The sequence below is a fragment of the Oncorhynchus mykiss genome, chromosome 12 (genome assembly GCF_013265735.2).
Source record: "Oncorhynchus mykiss isolate Arlee chromosome 12, USDA_OmykA_1.1, whole genome shotgun sequence".
NCBI lineage: Eukaryota > Metazoa > Chordata > Actinopteri > Salmoniformes > Salmonidae > Oncorhynchus > Oncorhynchus mykiss.
The window spans coordinates 52,044,502-52,065,486 of NC_048576.1; the positions used below are offsets into that span (position 1 = coordinate 52,044,502).

At 41.2% G+C, this 20,985-nt stretch overlaps 1 protein-coding gene across 3 annotated transcripts in view; it reads left to right on the plus strand.

The window, feature by feature from the left end:
- LOC110537754 (gamma-aminobutyric acid receptor subunit alpha-6) overlaps positions 1–20,671 on the plus strand; it is a 38,232-nt gene extending 17,561 nt beyond the window's left edge. For 2 of the 3 annotated variants that reach the window (XM_021624118.2, XM_021624117.2), the window contains one exon: positions 16,671–20,671. In XM_021624118.2, the coding sequence (XP_021479793.1) occupies positions 16,671–16,683 (13 nt within the window). In that variant the 3' untranslated portion in view covers positions 16,684–20,671. The remainder of the gene's footprint in view (positions 1–16,670) is intronic. The other variant, XR_005035006.1, reaches the window with a different exon arrangement.
- Positions 20,672–20,985: the final 314 nt, after the last annotated feature.

The following is a 20,985-nucleotide window of genomic DNA, read 5'->3' on the forward strand; positions in this document are numbered from 1 at the left end:
AACCCACAACCTTCTGGCCTGTGCGCTATAAAAATTCCCACGTAGCAATGTAATGCTTACAGGACGAAGAAGTGTGCTCCATGTAACCCTTATTATAAATAACGTTCACTCCCTTACAGTAGGCAAATATAGTTGGTAGGGGTTTTTACAATACATCTACATTATTGTGATTTTATGTATTTCTTATACCTTTTAAGACTTTTTCTGGTAGATGTTTTCTAAGACGCCTTTTCCATTTGTTTGACTTGAATCAAGGCCCTTACGTATGCCATTTTCTAAAATGGAAAATGGTTGAAAAATGCATCCATGCCTTAATTTCCCCAAAATACCCAGGGTCTTTAACTTAGTGATGAGCTTGGAGATCACTATGCTGTTGAACACTGATCTGTAGTCAGTGAACAGCATTCTCACATAGGTGTTCCTTTTGTCCAAGTGGGAAATGGCTTATAGAGTGCAATAGAGATCACCTCATCTGTGGATCTGTTGGGGCTGTATGCAAATTGGAGTGGGTCCAAGGTGTTTGGGATGATGGTGTTGATGTGAGCCATGACCAGCCTTTCAAAGCATTTCATGGCTACAGATGTGAGTGCCCAGGGTGGGACAGTCATTTAGACTGATTACCTTGGTATTCTTGGGCATAGTGACTATGGTGGTCTGCTTGACTAAGTCAGGGGGAGGTTGAAAATGTCAAAGAAGACACTTGCCAGCTGGTCAGCACATGCTCTGAGTACGCGTCCTGGCAATCTGTCTTTCCATGCGGCCGTGAATGTTAACCTGTTTAAAGGTCTTACTCACATCGACTACGGAGAGCATGATCACACAGTCGTCCGGAATAGCTGGTGCTCTCACGCATTAGTTAGTTTTGCTTTCCTTGAAGCGAGCATTAAAGGCATTTCTGATAGGCTTGCGTCACTGGGCAGCTCGTGGCTAGGTTTCCCTTTGTAATTCGTGATAGTTTGCTAGACCTGCCACATCTGATGAGCGTGAGAGCTGGTGTATTAGGATTGGATCTCAGTACTGTAATGATGCTTTGCCTGTTTGTTGGTTCATCGGAGGGATCATCGGAGGTTAGCGGGATGTCTTATAAGCATCCAGATTAGTGTCCCGCTCTTTGAAAGCGGCAGCTCTAGCCTTTAGCTCTATGCAGATGTTGTCTGTAACCCATGGCTTCTGGTTGGGATATGTACGTACGGTCACTGTGGGGATGACGTTGTTGATGCACTTATTAATGAACCCACCACATTCATCGTAGCACACTATGAGCAAGCGCTTCAAATAACCATGTAACACACCATGAATGGCATCACATTTGTTTAACCAAGAGGAAGTTGGTCAATCTCACCCTCAATGGCTGAATGGAGATCATAAGTTATGGAAGTGTGACACAAACCTCGTGTTGGTTCATGCCTAATTAATTTCTGCTGTTCTCTCTGCACCATCCAAGTTGAAATATGACTCCAAGAGTGTGCATTGGGGTATATTGACATACAGCTGTCTTACATCCCCTCAAGGCTTCATTGGCTAGACCTTACCTGATTCATGGCCATGAGTAGTATAGTTTTGCACTATAGGCAGTCAATATGCTGCAGTAGTATTTTTCTTTACTTGTTGTACACACTCAAACAGATGCATGCATGCACAGATGGTACTCATGCTTGGACAATACCTACAGATACTCTCACTTCTTATATGGCACCTGAAGCTTTCAGCCACAACGCTGAACATTCTGTATGGAGTGATATTAGAATCACATATAACCCAACCACCGCAAGGCTTCTGAGAACGGTGTCAAACACATTCCCGTGTCAGAGATTGCTTTCCTACTAGAGTAGGAAGCCTTAAGATATTATCCTATTCTCCCCTTTCACCTAACAGCATACAATTGATCCTTGAATGCTAAAATGCTATGTGCTTTTGCGTTCATGAATAATACTGTACATTCACATTGAAGAATGTAGAGTTCCTCTGTCCAGTGTCTGTGTTCTTTCCCTTTACAACTCTGCCTAGAAGGCCAGCATCCTGGAGTCGCCTCTTCGCTGTTAATGTTGAGACTGGTGTTTTGCGGGTACTATTTAATGAAGCTATCAGTTATGTGCTTGTGAGGCATCTGTTTCTCAAACTAGACACTCTAATGTACTTGTCCTCTTGCTCAGTTGTGCACCGGGGCCTCCCACTTATCTTTCTATTCTGGTTAGACCCAGTTTGTGCTGTTCTGTGAAGGGAGTCGTACACAGCGTTGTACGAGATCTTCAGTTTCTTGGCAATTTCTCCCATGAATAGCCTTCATTTCTCAGAACAAGAATAGACTGACGAGTTTCAGAAGAAAGAGATTTGTTTCTGGCCATTTTGAGCCTGTAATCAAACCCACAAATGTTGATGCTCCAGACACTCAACTAGTCTAAAGAAGGCCTGTTTTATTGCTTCTTTAATCAGGATAATGGTTTTCAGCTGTGCTAACATAATTGCAAAAGAGTTTTCTAATGATCAATTAGCCTTTTAAAATGAAAAACTTGGAATAGCTAACACAACGTGCCATTGGAACACAGGAGTGATGGTTGCTGATAATGGGCCTTTGTACGCTTATGTAGATACAATAGTAATTTACAACATTAACAATGTCTACACTATATTTCTCATCAATTTGATGTTATTTTAATAGACAACAAATGTGCTTTTCTTTAAAAAACAAGGACATTGCTAAGTGACCCAGAACTTTTGAAATGTAGTGTATGTATGTTTTTCTGCAGGGAGACAGAGAAATAAGAAGCAATAATGATAGTGTGGAGGGTGGCAGATAGCCTAGCGGTAAGAGCGTTGGGCCAGCAATCAAAAGGTTTGAATCCCCGAGGTGAAAAATCTGTCGAACTGCCCTTGAGCAAGGCACTTAAACCTAATTGCTCCAGGGTTCCTTTGAATAATGACTGATCCCTGGCTGGGACCCCACTTTCAGGGGGAGTGCGATATGCAAGAAACACATTTCCATTTCACACCACAAACTTGTACACGTGTGATACTGGACAAATATAAGCGCCGCTTGTTTATTTTTTTTTACATGAATACATAATTAGGTTCTCAAATGCTGTAATATTAATACTTTGCAATATGAATATTCAATTATTAAACATATCAATAGCAATATGCAATATACAAAATGTATACATGGTTAAGCTGTGCAAATATAGCAATATGACAACAATATTAATGGTCAAAAGCAGAACACAAAAACATCTGGTGTGGTAGGCCAATGCTAGAGCAGGCTAAATTGGCAGTAGCATATAACATATGGGTCATACATCAAACAACAGATAAAGCTCATAAAGTTAGTCGGCAAACAAGCCAGTACTATTAACTAAAAAGCAAGCCTTAATTTAAGTGCACGACAGGTGCAAACAATGCATGTGAAAATTAACAACTTCATGTAGCATCATAAACTGCTTTTAATTCATCAAAATGGCTGTTTGACTTGGACTATTAGCATTAGCGGCCAAAATGTTACACATATTTTTTTTAATTATTGAGTGAATTCCTTTTCTATTTCCTTCCTCGATGTCATAACATTTTGTACCCACTTTTTCATTGTCAAATACTTTCTTGGATTGTTTTGGAGAGTTTCATCTGAGCGTTTGGCGTGTTTGTGAAGTTTGTGTTTGTGAAGGTCCCAAATAATAGTGATGTTTACATTTCATACTGGAGCTCCAGGGCATGTGTTGAAATTGTTAAGCAGTTTACTTCAAAGCAGTGTGCCGATGCCTGTATCACTTTATCAGAAGCACGTGATCAATGACGTCCGAAGCTTAATTTGGTCGAACAACCACCTGATTGGTTTGGTATTGGTTTCAGTAGAAGACAAAAAGCCTACGCGTGCATGTGATACGGTGTTTGGGACGTCATCTATAATAATTTGGTTGCCCTAAAGTATTTTGACCACCAAGTGCCACTGGTGTACACTGTGTTGATCGAAGCCTCGAGTAATGAACCTACTTTCGACACAATTGGCTGGAAAGCCTTAATGCATTTCCCCATCACTACCGAATACAGGGGATGTGCTCGCAAACTTGTTTTTTTACTCAGCCATAGAGTATGCTAGAGGGCACACCTGCCACGAATGCCCTCTCTCCACCTCCATGCCTCAAACTGGGGGAATTCTGAACAGTACAGCAGCACAAAGTTCACATTTTGGCTTTAATCTAAACATTTGTCTTCTGATTATGGCGGCCTAAGTTTCTCATACAGTACCTGGCTGGGTGGTTGAGTGGGTCCTTCAATTCCTGCTTCAACGTGTCCAACTTTCATGCACAGAATGCACAGAATACAACAGGTACAACCGACCTTACAGTGAAATGCTTACTTGCAGGCTCTAACCAATAGTGCCAAAAATAAAGCAACAGTAAAAAGACAGTTGAGAATAACAGTAGCGAAGCTATATACTGACATTGGTTAGTCAGGCTGATTGAGGTAGTATGTGCATGTGACTATGCATATATGATGAACAGAGAGTAGCAGTGGTGTAAAAGAGGGGTTGGCAGGTGGTGGGTGGCGGGACACAATGGAGATAGTCAATGTGCGGGAGCACTGTTTGGTCAGGCCAATTGAGGTAGTATGTAAATTAATGTATAGTTAAAATGACTATGCATATATGATAAACAGACAGTGGCAGCAGCGTAAAAAAGGGGTTGGGGAGGGCACACAATGCAAATAGTCCGGGTAGCCATTTGATTACCTGTTCAGGAGTCTTATGGCTTGGGGGTAAAAACTGTTGAGAAGCCTTTAGACTTGCCACTCCGGTACCGCTTGCCATGCGGTAGTAGAGAGAAGAGTCTATGACTGGGGTGGCTGGGATCTTTGACAATTTTTAGGGCCTTCCTCTGACACCGCCTGGTGTAGATGTTCTGGATGGCAGGCAGCTTAGCCCCAGTGATGTACTGGGCCATACGCACTACCCTCTGTAGTGCCTTGCGGTCAGAGGCCGAGCAATTGCAACCGGTCAGGATGCTCTCGATGTTGCAACTGTATAAATCCTTTTGAGGATCTCAGGACCCATTCCAAATCTTTTTAGTTTCCTGAATAGGCTTTGTCGTGCCCTCTTCACGCCTGTCTTGGTGTGTTTGAACCATTCTAGTTTGTTGTTGCTGTGGACACCAAGGAACTGGAATCTTTCAAAATGCTCCACTACAGCCCCGTTGATGAGAATGGGGGCTTTCTCGGTCCTCCTTTTCCTGTAGTCCACAATCATCTCCTTAGTCTTGGTTACGTTGAGGGATAGGTTGTTATTCTGGCACCACCCGGCCAGGTCTCTGACCTCCTCCCTATAGGCTGTCTCGTCGTTGTCAGTGATCAGGCCTACCACTGTTGTGTCATCTGCAAACTTAATGATGGTGTTGGAGTCGTGCCTGGCCATGCATTCGAAGCGAACATAGAAGTGATTTAGCTCGTCTGGTAGGCTCGTGTCACTGGGTGGCTGTGCTTCCCTTTGCAGTCTATAATAGTATGCAAGCCCTGCCACATAAGACGAGCATCGTAGCCAGTGTAGTATGATTTAATCTTAGCCCTGTATTGACGCTTTGCCTGTTTGATGGTTTATCGCAGGGTATAGCAGGATTTCTTGTAAACTTCCGGGTTATAATCCCGCACCTTGAAAGCGGCAGCTCTACCCTTCAGCTCAGTGCTAATGTTGCCTGTAATCCATGGCTTCTTTTTGGGGTATGTACGTACAGTCACTGTGGGGACCACGTCCTCGATGCACTTATTGATAATACCAGTGACTGATGTGGTGTTCTCCTCAATGTCATCGGAAAAATCCCGGAACATGTTCCAGTCTGTGATAGCAAAACAGTCCTGTAGTTTAGCATCTGCTTCATCTGACCACTTTTTTATAGACCGAGTCACTGGTGCTTCCTGCTTTAATTTTTCCTTGTAAGCAGGAATCCGGACGATAGAGTTGTGGTCAGATTTATCAAATGGAGGGCGAGGGAGAGCTTTGTATGCGTGTCTTTGTGTGGAGTACAGCTGATCTGGAATTATTTTACCTCTGGTTGCACATTTAACATTTTAATAGATATTTGGTAGAACTGATTTAAGTTTCCCTGCATTAAAGTTTCCGGCCACTAGGAGCGCCGCCTCTGGGTGAGTGTTTGCCTGTTTACTTATACAGCTGACTGAGTGCCGTCTTAGTGCCAGCATCTGTCTGTGGTGGTAAATAAACATTCACAAAACTTTATAGCTGAGAACTCTCTAGGCAAGTAGTGTTGTCTGCAATTTATCACAATATACTGTACTTCAGGCGAGCAAAATCTAGAGGCTTCCTTAGATTTCGTGCACCAGCTGTTGTTTACAAATATGCACAGACCGCCCCCCCCTTGTCTTACCGGAGTGTGCTGTTCTATCTTGCCGGTGCAGCGTATATCCCGCTAGCTGAATATCCATGTCATCATTCAGCCACGATTCCGTGAAACATAGGATATTACAGTTTTTGGTGTCCCGTTGGTAGGATATTTGTGATCGTACCTCGTCTAATTTATTGTCCAACGGCAGCTTTCCACTCGCCTTCTGAGGGTCCTGACAAGGCATCCGGCTCTTTTGTCCTCTGTACCTGCGTCGCTTCCTCTTGCAAATAACGGGGATGTCGGCCCTGCCAGGTGTTTGGAGTATGTCCTGTGCGTCTTGCTTGTTGTAGAAAAAACCTTTGTCTTAATCCGAGGTGAGTGATCGCTGTCCTGATGTCCAGAAGCTCTTTTCTGCCGTAAGATACGGTTGCAGAAACATTGTGTACAAAATAAGTTACAAATAACGCAACAATAAAACACATATTAACACACTTGGTTGGGCGCCCGTAAAACTGCTGCCATTTCTGCCGGCGCCACTCCATAATAAAGGTGGAGTTTCACAAAACATATTCTCCCTAGGCCCATTCCAGACTTGAGATAAGTTGATTTAATATTTGATTGATTCCATGCTATGTTTATTTATCTCAAGTCTGAATTGGTCACTGTTTGTATGTCTTGATGCTGCCTTTTAAACGCACTGAGACACCAAAAAGTGTTTTCACAACAATTGTTCAGATTGAAGAACCACTTTCAGAGTACTTCCATTCTGTTTTGAAATACATTCGGTGTACCATGACATTTACATTGTGTTTACATGGATCTCTCAAAAGTTAATTCAACTGAACATCAGCAAAACTGAGGCTCTACTTGTTGGCAGGACAGATCCATTGCAGGACAGAACATCCCTCACTCGCTTTTAGCTTGATTGCCCCCAGCATCTGGAATGCCCTCCTGGACCACCTGAAGGCACCACAGACTCTGGGCTCCTTAAAAGCAGGCCTAAAGACCTTTCTCTTTAGGAAGGCTTCCTGTTGATAGCTATGCTCCTTGGTGTCCTTGTCCCTTGTAGCGTCAGCTGTGTTCTTTGTGTCAGTTGCTCTAGTTGTGTCCATTTTTATGTTTTTACTATTTGGTTTGTATTTTTTTTTTAATGGACTTTGATGTTATTTTGTATAAATGTAATAGATTATTATTATTTCTTATTATTATTACATTCAAATATCCTCCAAAAACGGATTTTCGCATAGGTGCACTACTTTTCATGGTTTTACTACACAATGATGGTGTTTGAGTCTTTCTAATTTAACAATGCACTGTTACACGACTTCGGGACAGCTTTAGAACCACCAGTGGCTCGACACCAGCCATTAACCTGGGTGTTCTCTTGCTTTACTGAGAGCAAGCCTGTTTTGTATAGAGTGTTTTTTTTCACTGAATATAAATGTAAGGTGCCTCAGGCCTTGTGAGAGAAGTCAGATTTCATGACAGTGATGAGAGGTGTCAAGAGCTGACTAGGGTTTCTGACATTTCCTTAACTGTTGCTATTGATTGATATACTGCAGACTGTAAGCGACCAAGCAGTTAGCTACATACTGTACGCAGCAGGCAGCGTTGTGAAAGCCTAGGGGGCTTGAAATCACCGTGATCAAAAATAGAACAACAACTAGTGGAGGAGCCATTGAAGTCAGGCTCTCAGGATGTGTGAATAGTGTGTGCATGGTTCATTCCCCAAGTGCCAGCCACTGTAAGCTTTCATCTCTCTTTTTATAAATCTGTATTACACTGTACGGTTTTCCATGTGCTACCACCCACTAACCTAACCTTTGGCACTGGGTGCTGTACATCCATCCTGACCCACATTTATTTCTCATCTCTTGAAAGCCGCCTTTTTAATTTATGGGAAATAAATAGCTTTTTCCGTAGATGCTTGCTTCCAAATTGTACATAGTGCCTTCAGTGTTATAACCCATTGATTTATCTTCAGAGTTCGTACTGTTAGGTGACCCCGGCCATCCTACAATCTAAACTAGATGCCCTCAATCTCTCACAAATTATCAAGGAACCTACCAGGTACAACCCTAAATCCGTAAACAAGGGCACGATCATAGATATCATCCTGTCCAACCTGCCCTCTAAATATACCTCTGCTGTCTTAAACCAGGATCTCAGCGATCACTGCCTCATTGCCTGCGTCCGTAATGGGTCCGCGGTCAAACGACCACCCCTCATCACTGTCATACTCTCCCTAAAACACTTCAGCGAGCAGGCCTTTCTAATCAACCTGGCCCGGGTATCCTGGAAGGATATTGACCTCATCCCGTTTGTAGAGGATGCCACGTTATTCTTTAAAAGTGCTTTCCTCACCATCTTAAATAAGCATGCCACATTCAAAAAAAAAATTGAACTAAGAACAGATATAGCCCTTGGTTCACTCCAGACTTGACTGCCCTTGACCAGCACAAAAACATCCTGTGGTGTACTGCATTAGCATCGAATAGACCCCACAACATGCATCTTTTCAGGGAAGTTAGGAACCAATATACACAGTCAGTTAGAAAAGCAAAGGCTAGCTTTTTCAAACAGAAATTTGCATGCTGTAGCACAAATTCCAAAACGTTTTGGAACACTGTAAAGTCCATGGAGAATAAGAGCTCCTCCTCCCAGCTGCCCATTCTACTGAGGCTAGGAAACACTGTCACCACTGATAATCGAAATTTCAATTCAGCATTTTTCTGCGGCTGGCCATGCTTTTCACCTGGCTACCACTTCCCCGGTCAACAGCTCTGCACCCCCTGCAGCAACTTGCCCAAGCCCCCCCCCTGCTTCTCCTTCACCCAAATCTAGACAGCTGATGTTCTGAAAGAGCTGCAAAATCTGGACCCCTACAAATCTACTGGGCTTGACAACCCTCTCGTTCTAAAATGATCTGCCGCAATTGTTGCAACCCCTATTACTAGCCTGTTCAACCCCTCTTTCGTATTGTCTGAAATCCCTAAAGACTGGAAAGCTGCCGTGGTCATCCCCCTCTTCAAATTCTAGACCCAAACTGTTAGAGACCTATATCCATCCTGCCCTGTCTTTCTAGTCTTCGAAAGCCAAGTTAACAAACAGACCACTGACCATTTCGAATCCCACTGTACCTTCTCCGGTATGCAATTTGGTTTCCAAGCTGGTCATGTATGCACCTAAGCCATGCTCAAGGTCCTAAACGATATCATAACCACCATAAATAAAATACAGTACTGTGCAGCTGTCTTCATTGACCTGGCCAAGGCTTTCGACTCTGTCAATCACCGCATTCTTATTGGCAGACTCAACATCCTTGGTTTCCCAAGTGACTGCCTCGTCTGGTTCACCAACTACTTCTCAAATAGAGTTCAGTGTGTCAAATCGGAGGGCATGTTGTTCGGACCTCTGGCAGTGTCTATGGGAGTGCCAAAGGGTTCAATTCTCAGGCAGACTCTTTTCTCTTCATATATCAATGATGTCGCTATTGCTGCCGGTGATTCTCTGATCCACCTCTGCACAGACGACACCATTCTGTATACTTCTGGCCCTTCTTTGGACACTGTGTTAACAAACATCCAGACGAGCTTCAATGCCATACAACACTCCTTCGGTGGCCTCCAACTGCTCTTAAATGCTAGTTAAACTAAATGCATGCTCTTCAACTGATCGCTGCCTGCACCCGCCCAACTAGCATCACTACTCTGGACGGTTCTTAGAATGTGTGGACAACTACAAATACCTAAGTGTCTGGTTAGACTGTAAACTATCCTTCCAGACTAACATTAGGTATCTCCAATCCAAAATTAAATCTAGAATTGGCTTCCTATTTTGGAACAAAGCTTCCCTCACTCAAGCTGCTAAAGATACCCTCGTAAAACTGATTATCCTACCGATCCTTGACTTTGGAGATGTCATTTACAAAATAGCCTTCAACATTCTACTCAGCAAATTAGATGTAGTCTATCACAGTGCCATACATTTTGTCACCAAAGCCCCATATACTACCCACCACTGCGACCTGTATGCTCTCGTTGTCTGGCCCTCGCTTCATACTCGTCGCCAAACCCGCTGGCTCCAGGTAATCTATAAGTCTTTGCTAGGTAAAACCCCGCCTTATCTCAGCTCACTGGTCACCATAGCTGCACCCACCCGTATCACGCGCTCCAGCAGGTATAATTCACTGGTCATCCCCAAAGCCAACTCCCCCTCTGACCGCCTTTCCTTCCAGTTCTCTGCTGCCAATGACTGGAACTAATTGCAAAAATTACTGAAGCTGGAGACTTATATCTCCCTCAATAACTTTAAGCATCAACTGTCAAAACAGCTTACTGATGATCACTGCACATGTACACAGCCCATCTGTAAATAGCCCACCCAACTACCTCATCCCCATATTGTTATTTATTTTTGCTCTTTTGCACCACTGTATCTATACTTGCACATCATCATCTGCACATCTATCACTCCAGTGTTAATGCTAAATTGTAATTCTTTCACCACTATGGCCGATTTATTGCCTTACCTCCTTACTTCATTTGCACACACTGTATACAGACATTTCGATTGTGTTATTGACTGTACGTTTGTTTATCCCATGTGTAACTCTGTCTTGTTGTTTTTGTCGCACTGCTTGGCTTTATCTTGGCCAGGACATAGTTGTATTTGAGAACTTTTTCTCAATGGTCTATCTGGTTGAATAAAGGTGAAATAAAAAAAAATACATTTTACTTTTTTTTGTGTTATTTAAAGTTAATTGAATTTACACAATACTCCATAATGTCAAAGTGAAATTATGTTTTTAGAAATGTTTACAAATGAATAAAAAAGGAAAAACTGAAATGTCTTCAGTCAATAAGCATTCAACCATTTTGTTGTCTCAGACCTAAATAAATTCAGAATACAAAATGTGCTTAACAAGTCACATAACAAGTTGCACGGACTCACTCTGTGTTTTTGACATGAATTTTAAATGACTACCCCATCTCTGTACTCCACACACAATTACCTGTAAGGTCCCTCAGTCGAGCAGGGAATTTCAAGCACAAAGTCAACCAAAAAGACCAGGGATGTTTTCCAGTGGTTCGCAAAGAAGGGCACCTATTAGTAAATGGGTAAAAAGAATATATTGAATATCCCTTTGAGCATGGTGCATTTGTTAATTACACTTTGGATAGTTTATCAATACACCCAGTCACTACAAAGATACAGACACCCTTCCTAACTCAGTTGCCGGAGATGAAGGAAACCACTCAGGGATTTCACCATGAGGCCAATGGTGATATTAAAACAGTTACAGAGTTTAAAACCTCCTAGATGTAAAGGGACCTGCGTGGTTCTGGTACTGGTTCCGAACAAGTTTTTTGCTTGTAGATCTGTGGACACCATGAATTGAAATGGCTTGCGTTGAGCGATACCCCTGGTTCCCACATGACGTAGGATGTGAAATCTGAAACCACTGGATGCTGGGATGTCCCTTCTACCATTTAATTTGCTCTTCTGACTGTCCATCAACTTCTGGCTGAACCCTACATCACAGGCACTGATAAACCACATGCCTGCATTCATTATATTGTAGTGCAGCAGGAGAGAGTGGTTTCATCACTATATCCCATTCAGAGATCTATTAGCCATTCATCTAAAATAATTAATAGATTTAAATCAAAAACACTTTCTGTTTGTCATAGACGGACAACAATAATATGAGATGAAATACAAGTTCCTAATGAGTTCAGGAACCCAAGCTAGTGCTCTGTGAGATGGTCACAGTGATGGGGTCAGATGTTTTGATCAAGAGAGACCTTTAGAAAATGTGCACATTTGTGTATTTTACAGTTATTAGAAAGGTGCAATCTTATTGGCTTTCTAAATTTAGTATAATCAAATTATAACACAACTATGTTCATTAATGTGTTGACAATTATTTCATCACGTCAATTAACTATGTTTAATTATTACAATGATTAAATTAATCCTTGTAACAATTAACTCATTAGCAATCTTGGGGCACAACGGAAAAAGTGTATTAAACAAAAGATATAAAGATCTCTCACGTTTCAGTCATCAATCAGTCATTATTTAATTGTTATTTACCTTCAGTCTCATTCTGAATGTCGCAAAATCCTTGCATATCTGCACGAACCCTAGCATAAATGATGAATCAGCGATATACAAATTGGCTTAATTATTTATTTACTAAGTAACTAAATAATCACACAGAATTAAATGAACACACAAACAGAATAGCTTCCACATTGATTGCTACATAAGTCAATGAAAAGTCCCTTGTGAACTAACCCGATATGATGGCTTGGTAGACAATGGAAAGGGTGGGGACAGATAAAGAGCGGGAAAGACAGAATGGACTCACTACATACAGTTGATATAATATGGACCGCCCGGTCCATTTTCTGTGGAGAGTAATTCATCAGAAGTCTCTGGTTATTAGTCTCAGAAGTCTCTGGTTATTATAGTCTCTGGTTAGATATTTTACATATACAGCTGCAGACTGTGAATGTGTAGTCTTTAGTTTTGTAGTTTTCTTAACCATTTGTAATGTATTTGGTGCTGCACGTAACTGGTCTATAGAGTGGTAGCCATTTAAATTGCCAACCATTTCAACATGTAGCTACAGCTCCATGCTCTTTGGTCTATAGAAATGTTCTTCTTCTTTGTTGAAAGTTTCAGAGTGTCTAAGCATTTCGTACCTTCCAGCTCACACTGTCGGTCCCGCTGGTCTATCGAGTGGTAGCTATTTCAATGTGGGGACTCTCATCCTTCCGCTTTCTGGACTAATGTTAATTTCGCTAGAAGTGGGTTTTTAGGTACTCTGGGAAAAGGGTGTGTTGCATGACGCCGACATAATGTCTGTGCTCATGTGGGTGTGGTCACTGACTGGTCAAGACTTTATATGAATAACAATGATTTAATTTAGGAGGCTAACATCTTCTCACAAATAGTTTCATATTTAATCACGTACGTTCCACAACATCTAGATTTGAATCTGATCACTGGGAAAAAATACACATTCAGAGATACAGTTATGTTGTTCTACTATCCTTAGTTACCTCACAAATTAGTAATGAATTTGACATGATTGTTCTTTAAGTACCCACGGTCCCTTCCAAATGTTTGGATTACAGAAATATTGTTTCATTACTCAACCTTTGATGTTACCGTACTGCAACGTCTCTCTCTGTGTAAAAAAAAAGGGATTTAACTTCCATATCTGAAAGAATGGGAGAGAGAGTTTTGCTGCAGGTATTTACGACCGTCGTAAAACTGTGGTGGGAGAGAGAGAGATAGAGAAGGGGGATGGGATGGGATGAGGGGGGATCTGGTGCCTGTGATCCTCACCCAAAAGGGCAAGTCATGACAACTAACTATAAGTAATTCTAAGCCTTATTCATACAGTTTCTTGAATATGAAATACATTGTATAAAATATTTCATATTTTCATATTTGTATCATATTTGTACTGTGTACTTCAGCTGGTGTCCTGAAACGGGACTACATCTCAGAAATGTGTATTTTTTTCCAAAAAGGGTTGATTTGTACCTTTTCTCGGGGTATGCAGCATTACAAGTTATTGTTTATGTCCCTCTCATGATAAATCATTTATTTGGGGGATTACATAAATTACATGTTGTTACATTTAACTGGTTTTAATGGCTGGGATAGGAGATAGCTGCGGATGGATCAAAAACATTGTAGTTACTCCACAGTACTTACATAAATGACGAAGTGAAACTACTTATTATGTGAATTGTAAAGCACATTTCTACTCCTGAACTAATTTAGGCTTGCTATAAACAAAGGGGTTGACTATTTATTGACTAATGACATTTCAGTTTTTCATTTTAATATATTTCTTAAAATTTAGAAAAACATAATTCCACTTTGACGTTCTGGGGTATTGTGTGTAGACCAGTGACACACAATCTCAATTGAATCTATTTTAAATTCAGGCTGTAGCACAACAAAATATGGATAAAGTCAAGGGGTGTGAATACTTTCTGAAGGCACTGTATGTATTTATATTCCGGACTGACATTGCTCATTCTGATATTGCCAAATTATTTTGGGGATTTGTGTGTATTGTTTTGTATTGTTAGTTATTACCGCACTGTTGGAGCTAGACAGTATTTCACTGTACCTGCAATAACATCTGCAAAATATGTGTAACCGACTAATAAAATGTGATTTGATTTGTTTGAAACAAGGCACTAAAGTAAAACTGCAAACAATGTGGCATAGGAAATTCTCTTTTTGTCCGGATCTGTTTGGGGCAGATCCAACCCAACACATCATTGAGTTCCACTCTTCGTATTTTAAAACATGTTGGGTATGCTTGTCATCAGCAAGGGAGTTTTCTGGGATAAAAATAAATGGAATAGAGCTAAGCACAGGCAAAATCCTAGAGGCAAAGGTTCCTTCTGCTTTCCAACAGACACTGGGAGACAAATTCACCTTTCAGCAAGACAATTACCTAAAACACAAGACCAAATATTCACTCCAGTACCAAGACAACAGTAAATGTTCCTGAGTGACCTAGTTACAGTTTTGTCTTATATTGGCTTGAACATCTATGGTAAGACTGTCTTACAATGATCAACAGAGGATAACAGAGGAATTGATCCTGATTCGATAACCCTCACAGCTATTGTCCAGTCACAACGATTAATGAAATATTGGCACACTTTTTTTTCTCCACAGAATAAGTTGGTATACGGTTGATAAGCAACCATTTCTGTTTTTTCCAAATGAAACCAGTCTTTTCAAAAGTTGCAAATGCCAATCTAAATTATCTAACTATATACATACTGCAATTGCAACCACAAAACCTCTTTGCTTTGATTTTAGGCATCAAAATACAACCATTTCCCTTGCTTACAGTAAAATATTAATGTTATTTCCAACAACCAATGAGCAACTCTGCTGTAAATCCTGCTGCATATTGAATGTTGAGGAGCTTTGGCAATGACATGGAGTGACAAGGAGTGGAATGTTAGCTAAAAATACTGGTACCCAGACTAGACCTGCCTTGTGTGGCTTTTTAATGAATAGGGCCATCTAGGCCAGACATCAAGGAAACACATTTGCTGCAAAGGGCTTCTGTGAGCCCAGTGCTCACTGCACATGTCATGTGGAAGCTAAAGCTAACTACAGGCAATAAGCTTTCTTTATTCCAGACTTGAAAAATAGCTCTTTCCTGGTCTCTCATAAAACAAAACCACAAAATCTAATTTCTAATTAAATTCCTGTTTTCTAGCATAGGCCTTTGCTATAGCTTCAGTTTAATGATCATTAAATTACTGCATCTCAGGCAGATAATATAAGGGGCCAGTAAAACTGTAATCCTCATTTTACATATTTGTCTTTATAGCCCCAGGGGAAAGTATTGACCCTATGTGTGTGTGTGTGCGCTTGCGTGCGTTTGTGTGTATTTACGTGCATGTTACATGTGTGTGTATGGCTGTGTGTTTATTCAGGCAGAGAAGTATGAATATTTATAGATCCATGTACACTAGCAAATAGTTTGCCATGACTGCTCACTGGGAAAGTCTTCAGGCTTGTCAGGGTGAATTCAATTTCCCATCTCTTTTATGAGATATTCCTATTCCATATTCCTTTTAAAAAGGACATCGTGCTTGGCACAGCATCCCCCTATCTTGATTAGTCAGTGGTTTTCCAAAAAAAGTCATCTAAGACAATACAAAAGGGATCTATTCCTTCCTAGTGCTGTTGTCCACACAGATCAATAGAGTTGTGGTTCTGATTACATTTCACAGACACACACACACCCATAGGAAACCGGAAACAGGCATTCCTGACCACACCAAATGCAGTACTACACGGTTGAGGAAGGCTGAGCGCTCGCTCCGAATAATCCCTCGGTTTGACACATAGACAGAGGAGGCGTAGGTGTCAAATACCTGCCAGACTTTCCCAGGAAAGGAATGAAAGAGGTGGACTAGTTTCGCAAGGTCTTTGTCGACAGCCCATGAGCAAGGGATTGATTCAAATAATAAGGGCCCTGCATGCCAACCCTGGGAGGGAATGAAATTAGAACACCTCCGGTATGGCGGTTCACACTGCTGGCTGGCTGCTGGGCCGTTTGTGTGTGCTAATACACACTCCATCTCCCTCCTGCGTTCACAAGATGACAGCAGCGCTTTATTTCTTTTCAAAATGTGTCACATGTTGCCCACAAGCATTCTCCAACCCCCTCAGTACACCCTCTACTAAACACACACACACAGCAATGTCTCTGTTAACTGGACTGTAGTTATAACCGCACGTTTCTGGGTTCTTATTTTCTCTCCTTTTTCTTTGTTACAGAGACAGCGTGTGAGCCCCGTCCTGGAGTGAGCCCCCTCCCTGATCTCACACGGATGCACACGTGCACACACACACACACACACACACACACACACACACACACACACACACACACACACACACAAACAAACAAACACAAGGACACTCACCGTTTGGATAGATGACAGAGAAGCTTGCCAAGGTTTTCTTTTTGATGCTGCCTCTGTACATTGTGTTTTTTGTTTTTTACTTTCAGTGTGTGACTGATTTGATGTGCTCTGCCAACTGTTGACCTGGGAGCTCAAGTTTTATCATAGCTCATGGGCCAGGGCTCTCAGTCTATTTCAAACAGGTACTCAATCTCTTTCTCTTACACACTGCATCTTCCCCCTGAAGAGAAACAATGTGCATTGGCACTTCTCTTTCAAGTGTTTTGCCCCTTCCCGGTCCCTGTCTGAAACAGAGGGACTTTCCTAAAAGTAGGGAGTGTCTGCCACAGGACTGGAGGTAGCGGAGTCACTTCGTCTGTGTGAAACAATACACGGCCTGGCTGCGTCTACCCTGGACAGTACTGGAAAACACACCTGAGGGGAGTACTGTGCACTGGCTCCACTCTGACTGACTGTCTCCCCCCCAATTTAAACTTTGCAATCGCTCTCGGTTTTCAGTTCGTTGGCATATTTTCACTCCTCTCATGAAACATTTCTTTGATGAAGCCAAATCGTCAAAGAGTTGTTCTTGGTTCCTCACATACATTTTAATATTCAGAACTACTCAAAAGACACACACCCAAAGACACACACACATTCACAGGGACAATCTTGTAAGACAGTCAAATCCAAATAAATGCAAGGATCATCGGTCTCTCCACGTAGGTCAAAGATCAATCACAAGGCCTGTATTTGTTGGCATCCACCAACTCAAACTAAACCCTGGCCTTTAATGAATACACAATGTTCTCTCCTTGCTAACTTTACTTGGCTATGTTTGGCGTATCACAGAATACAAATATAGTTCCCTGGCAACAGCCCGCCTCTCATTCAATGGATATATTCATTAATGTCAGTGTTGTTGTTTGTTTTCTATTTTTGCACTTTTATGTAATTGTATCTGTCGTTATTGGACATGAAAGAATGCTAAGGTGGTTTGTGGTTGGCAATTATTCATTAAATGACAGATTTACATTTAATTTAGAACTGCATCTTCTCACAAGCAATTATGCACCATGCCAAATGCATTCATTAACTTCGGTCTGAATTTACATATAATTATGCACTATTTCCAATTAAAAGAAAGAGGTAAATGATTAAATCCACAGAGTAGCGCCATCTAAATATATCCCACGTTCATATATGTGTGTGTTTATTGGTTATTCATGACTGTCTTTCCACTGGCTGCCTCTCTCTCTCTCTCTCTCTGCAGCACATACTGCAGCTTTATCAACACACTTATCAGCACCATCAAGCATCTGTTTGACTTTTTTGATTTTATGATAAAGTCCATTAATATTCCATCCGGTCGTTACACCTTTCCGCTTTTCTTTCCATGTTCCCCCAGATACTGTAGTGATGTTTTTTTTGCGAAGGGAAACTAGATGGACTGCCTTCAAATTGCACCTTCTTTCTCTGCTTTTGATGTGGAGTCTGAGGACACAGAACATTTCAGCTCCGACTACACTGGCAAGCCCTGGAAGGGACGTCTTGACAGTTGCCTCTGAATAAGACTGGCTGAACCTAAAGGAAGAGGCAGAGGAGTGGCTGATGTATAGTTCTGACTGTATAGCCCTATTGAGTTGGTTATTTAGTTGAATTAAATGGAAAAGGAAGATGGAGGGGGCTGTATTGGAGACCTTATTGATTTTCTCCAACCTCAACCTGCCTGCTTATGGCAAACTTACTGGTCTCTATGGGGGACAAGCACTAGCATGACCTGTGACCCTTCAGTGTCCTTGTTAGGGGTTTGGAGTGTTGGGGTTTTGTGTCTCGAAGACCATGACATCTACCGCCCCCTCAATATCGTATTTCACTACAGGCATGAGTCACATTGATTCCTAACCACTGTTATTTGCTAGCTTTTATTTTACAGGCTAAGCAAATGTGAAATGTGAAAATGAAGCAGCAATATGGTAACACGTTGGTCTTTGTGTGCATATGTGAATATTTCATGATTACTGTAGTTATAGATTTATATTTTTATTTTCCTGTCTTAAATATCCTGCTTGATGTATGGCTATTATGTTAAATATTTGTACTGATCTGAAATGTATTGCAGCTTTTGTATATACAGTGCCTTGCAAAAGCATTCAGACCCATTGGATTTCTTCACATTGTATTGTGTTACAAAAGTGGGATTAAAATTGGTTTAATTATACATTTTTTTGTCAGCAATCTGCACAAAATACTCGAATGTCAAAGTGAAAGAAGAATTCTAGATGAATAAACATGAAATAACTCAAATATAGTCGTTGCAGAAGCATTCAGCTCCCTGAGTAAATAATTGTTCGATAAACCTTTGGCATCGAGGCTTCTTGGGTAAGTCTGTAAGGGCTTTACACACCTGGATTGTGCAATATTTTCCCATTATTATTTTATGAATTCTTCAAGCTCTGTCAAGATGTTGGGGATCATGGTTAGACAGCAATTTTCCAGTTTTGCCATAGATTTTCAAGCAGATTTAAGTCAAAACTGTAACTTGGCCACTCAGGAACATTAACTGTCTTCTTGGTAAGAGACTACAGGGTAGATTTGGCCTTTTGTTGTTATTGTTACTGTCCTGCTGAAAGGTTGAATTCCTTTCCCAGTCTGGTGTAAAGCAGACTGAAACAGACGGATTTTGAAACAGGAGGATGTTCCTCTTTCTTTTTCTCATGGTAACCTCCCCAGTATTTGCCGATACCAAAATAAGGAGGCAGGTACTCAATGATGTGTTGTGTTGGATTTGCCCCAAACAGAAGGCTTTGAATTTAGACCAAAAAAAGTCTTCCTTTGCTGTGTTTTTTTGCAGTATTACCTTAGTACCTTGTTGCATACGACAGGTAGCCTGGCGGGTAGGAGCGTTGGGCCAGTAACCAACAAGTTGCTGGATCAAATCCCCAAGCTGACAAGGTACAAATCTGTCATTCTGCCCCGGAGCAAGGCAGTTAACCCACTGTTCCCTGGGTGCCGATGATGTGGATGTTGATTAAGGCAGCACACCTCTGCACCTCTCTGATTCAGATGGGCTGGGTTAAATGCGGAAGACACAAATTAGTTGAATGCATTCAGTTGTACAACTGACTAGGTATCCCCCTTTCCCATGCAAGTTTTGTTTGAATGTTCTGTACTCTTCTTTTCACTTTGTCATTTAGGTCATTATTATGGAGTCACTACAATGTAGATCCATCCTCAGTTTTCTCCCATCACAGCCATTGAACTTTAAAATCACCAATGGCCTCGTGGTAACTTTCCTGAGCAGTTTCATTCCTGTCCTGCAGCTCAATTCAGAAGGACGACTGTATCTTTGATGTGTCTGGGTGGTTTAATACATAATCCACAGCATAATTAACTTGATCATGCTTAAAGAGATATTCAACGTCTGATTTGTTATTGTTACCCATCTGCAAATCACTGCCCTTCTTTATGAGGCTTTCAAAAAGCTCCCTGGTCTTTGTAGTTGAATCTCTATCTTAATAAAAAAATAAAAAAATGTTCTTCTACTATGACATTACAGGGTATTTAGTATAGATTATTGATGTAAAAAAATGACAATTAAATGCATTTTAAATCCCACTTTGTATCACAATAAAATGTGAAGTAATCCAAAGGATCTGAACACTTTTGCAAGGCATTATATATCATTATATTCTCTATTTAGCACATTAAAATCCACTTGTTTTTATTTTCCCTTGGAGACAGTTTTTATTGCCATAGAAAACAATATTTTGGTGTTTAGACATTCTGTCGTTTTACTAACAATCTCCTCAATACTTTCCCTCAGGATTGTGTGTATATTATCATGTTGAATAAAGTCAAAATATGTTTTGAGTGTTTCTTTCCTTGTCAAATGCACAACCCACATCGCAGAACATGATGTATGACATGATGAAACATCCCTTTCAACCAGTCAGATAGAAATGTATTGTACAGTTGTTTATGGGAGGGGTAATGTGGCAAGCCAAGAATATGTCCCTTCAGCCCTTTTAGTAGGAATGAAACAAAGTAACCGAACTGGAGATTGAGAAATTGAGATTAACATAAACCAGTGTAGTACATCTCAGGCGTATGTCTTTTTCATTCATGACGGTAGTGTGGCGGGGCTGTTCTTGCTGTAAAAGAAGCCCCCGTCTCCTTCTATCTCC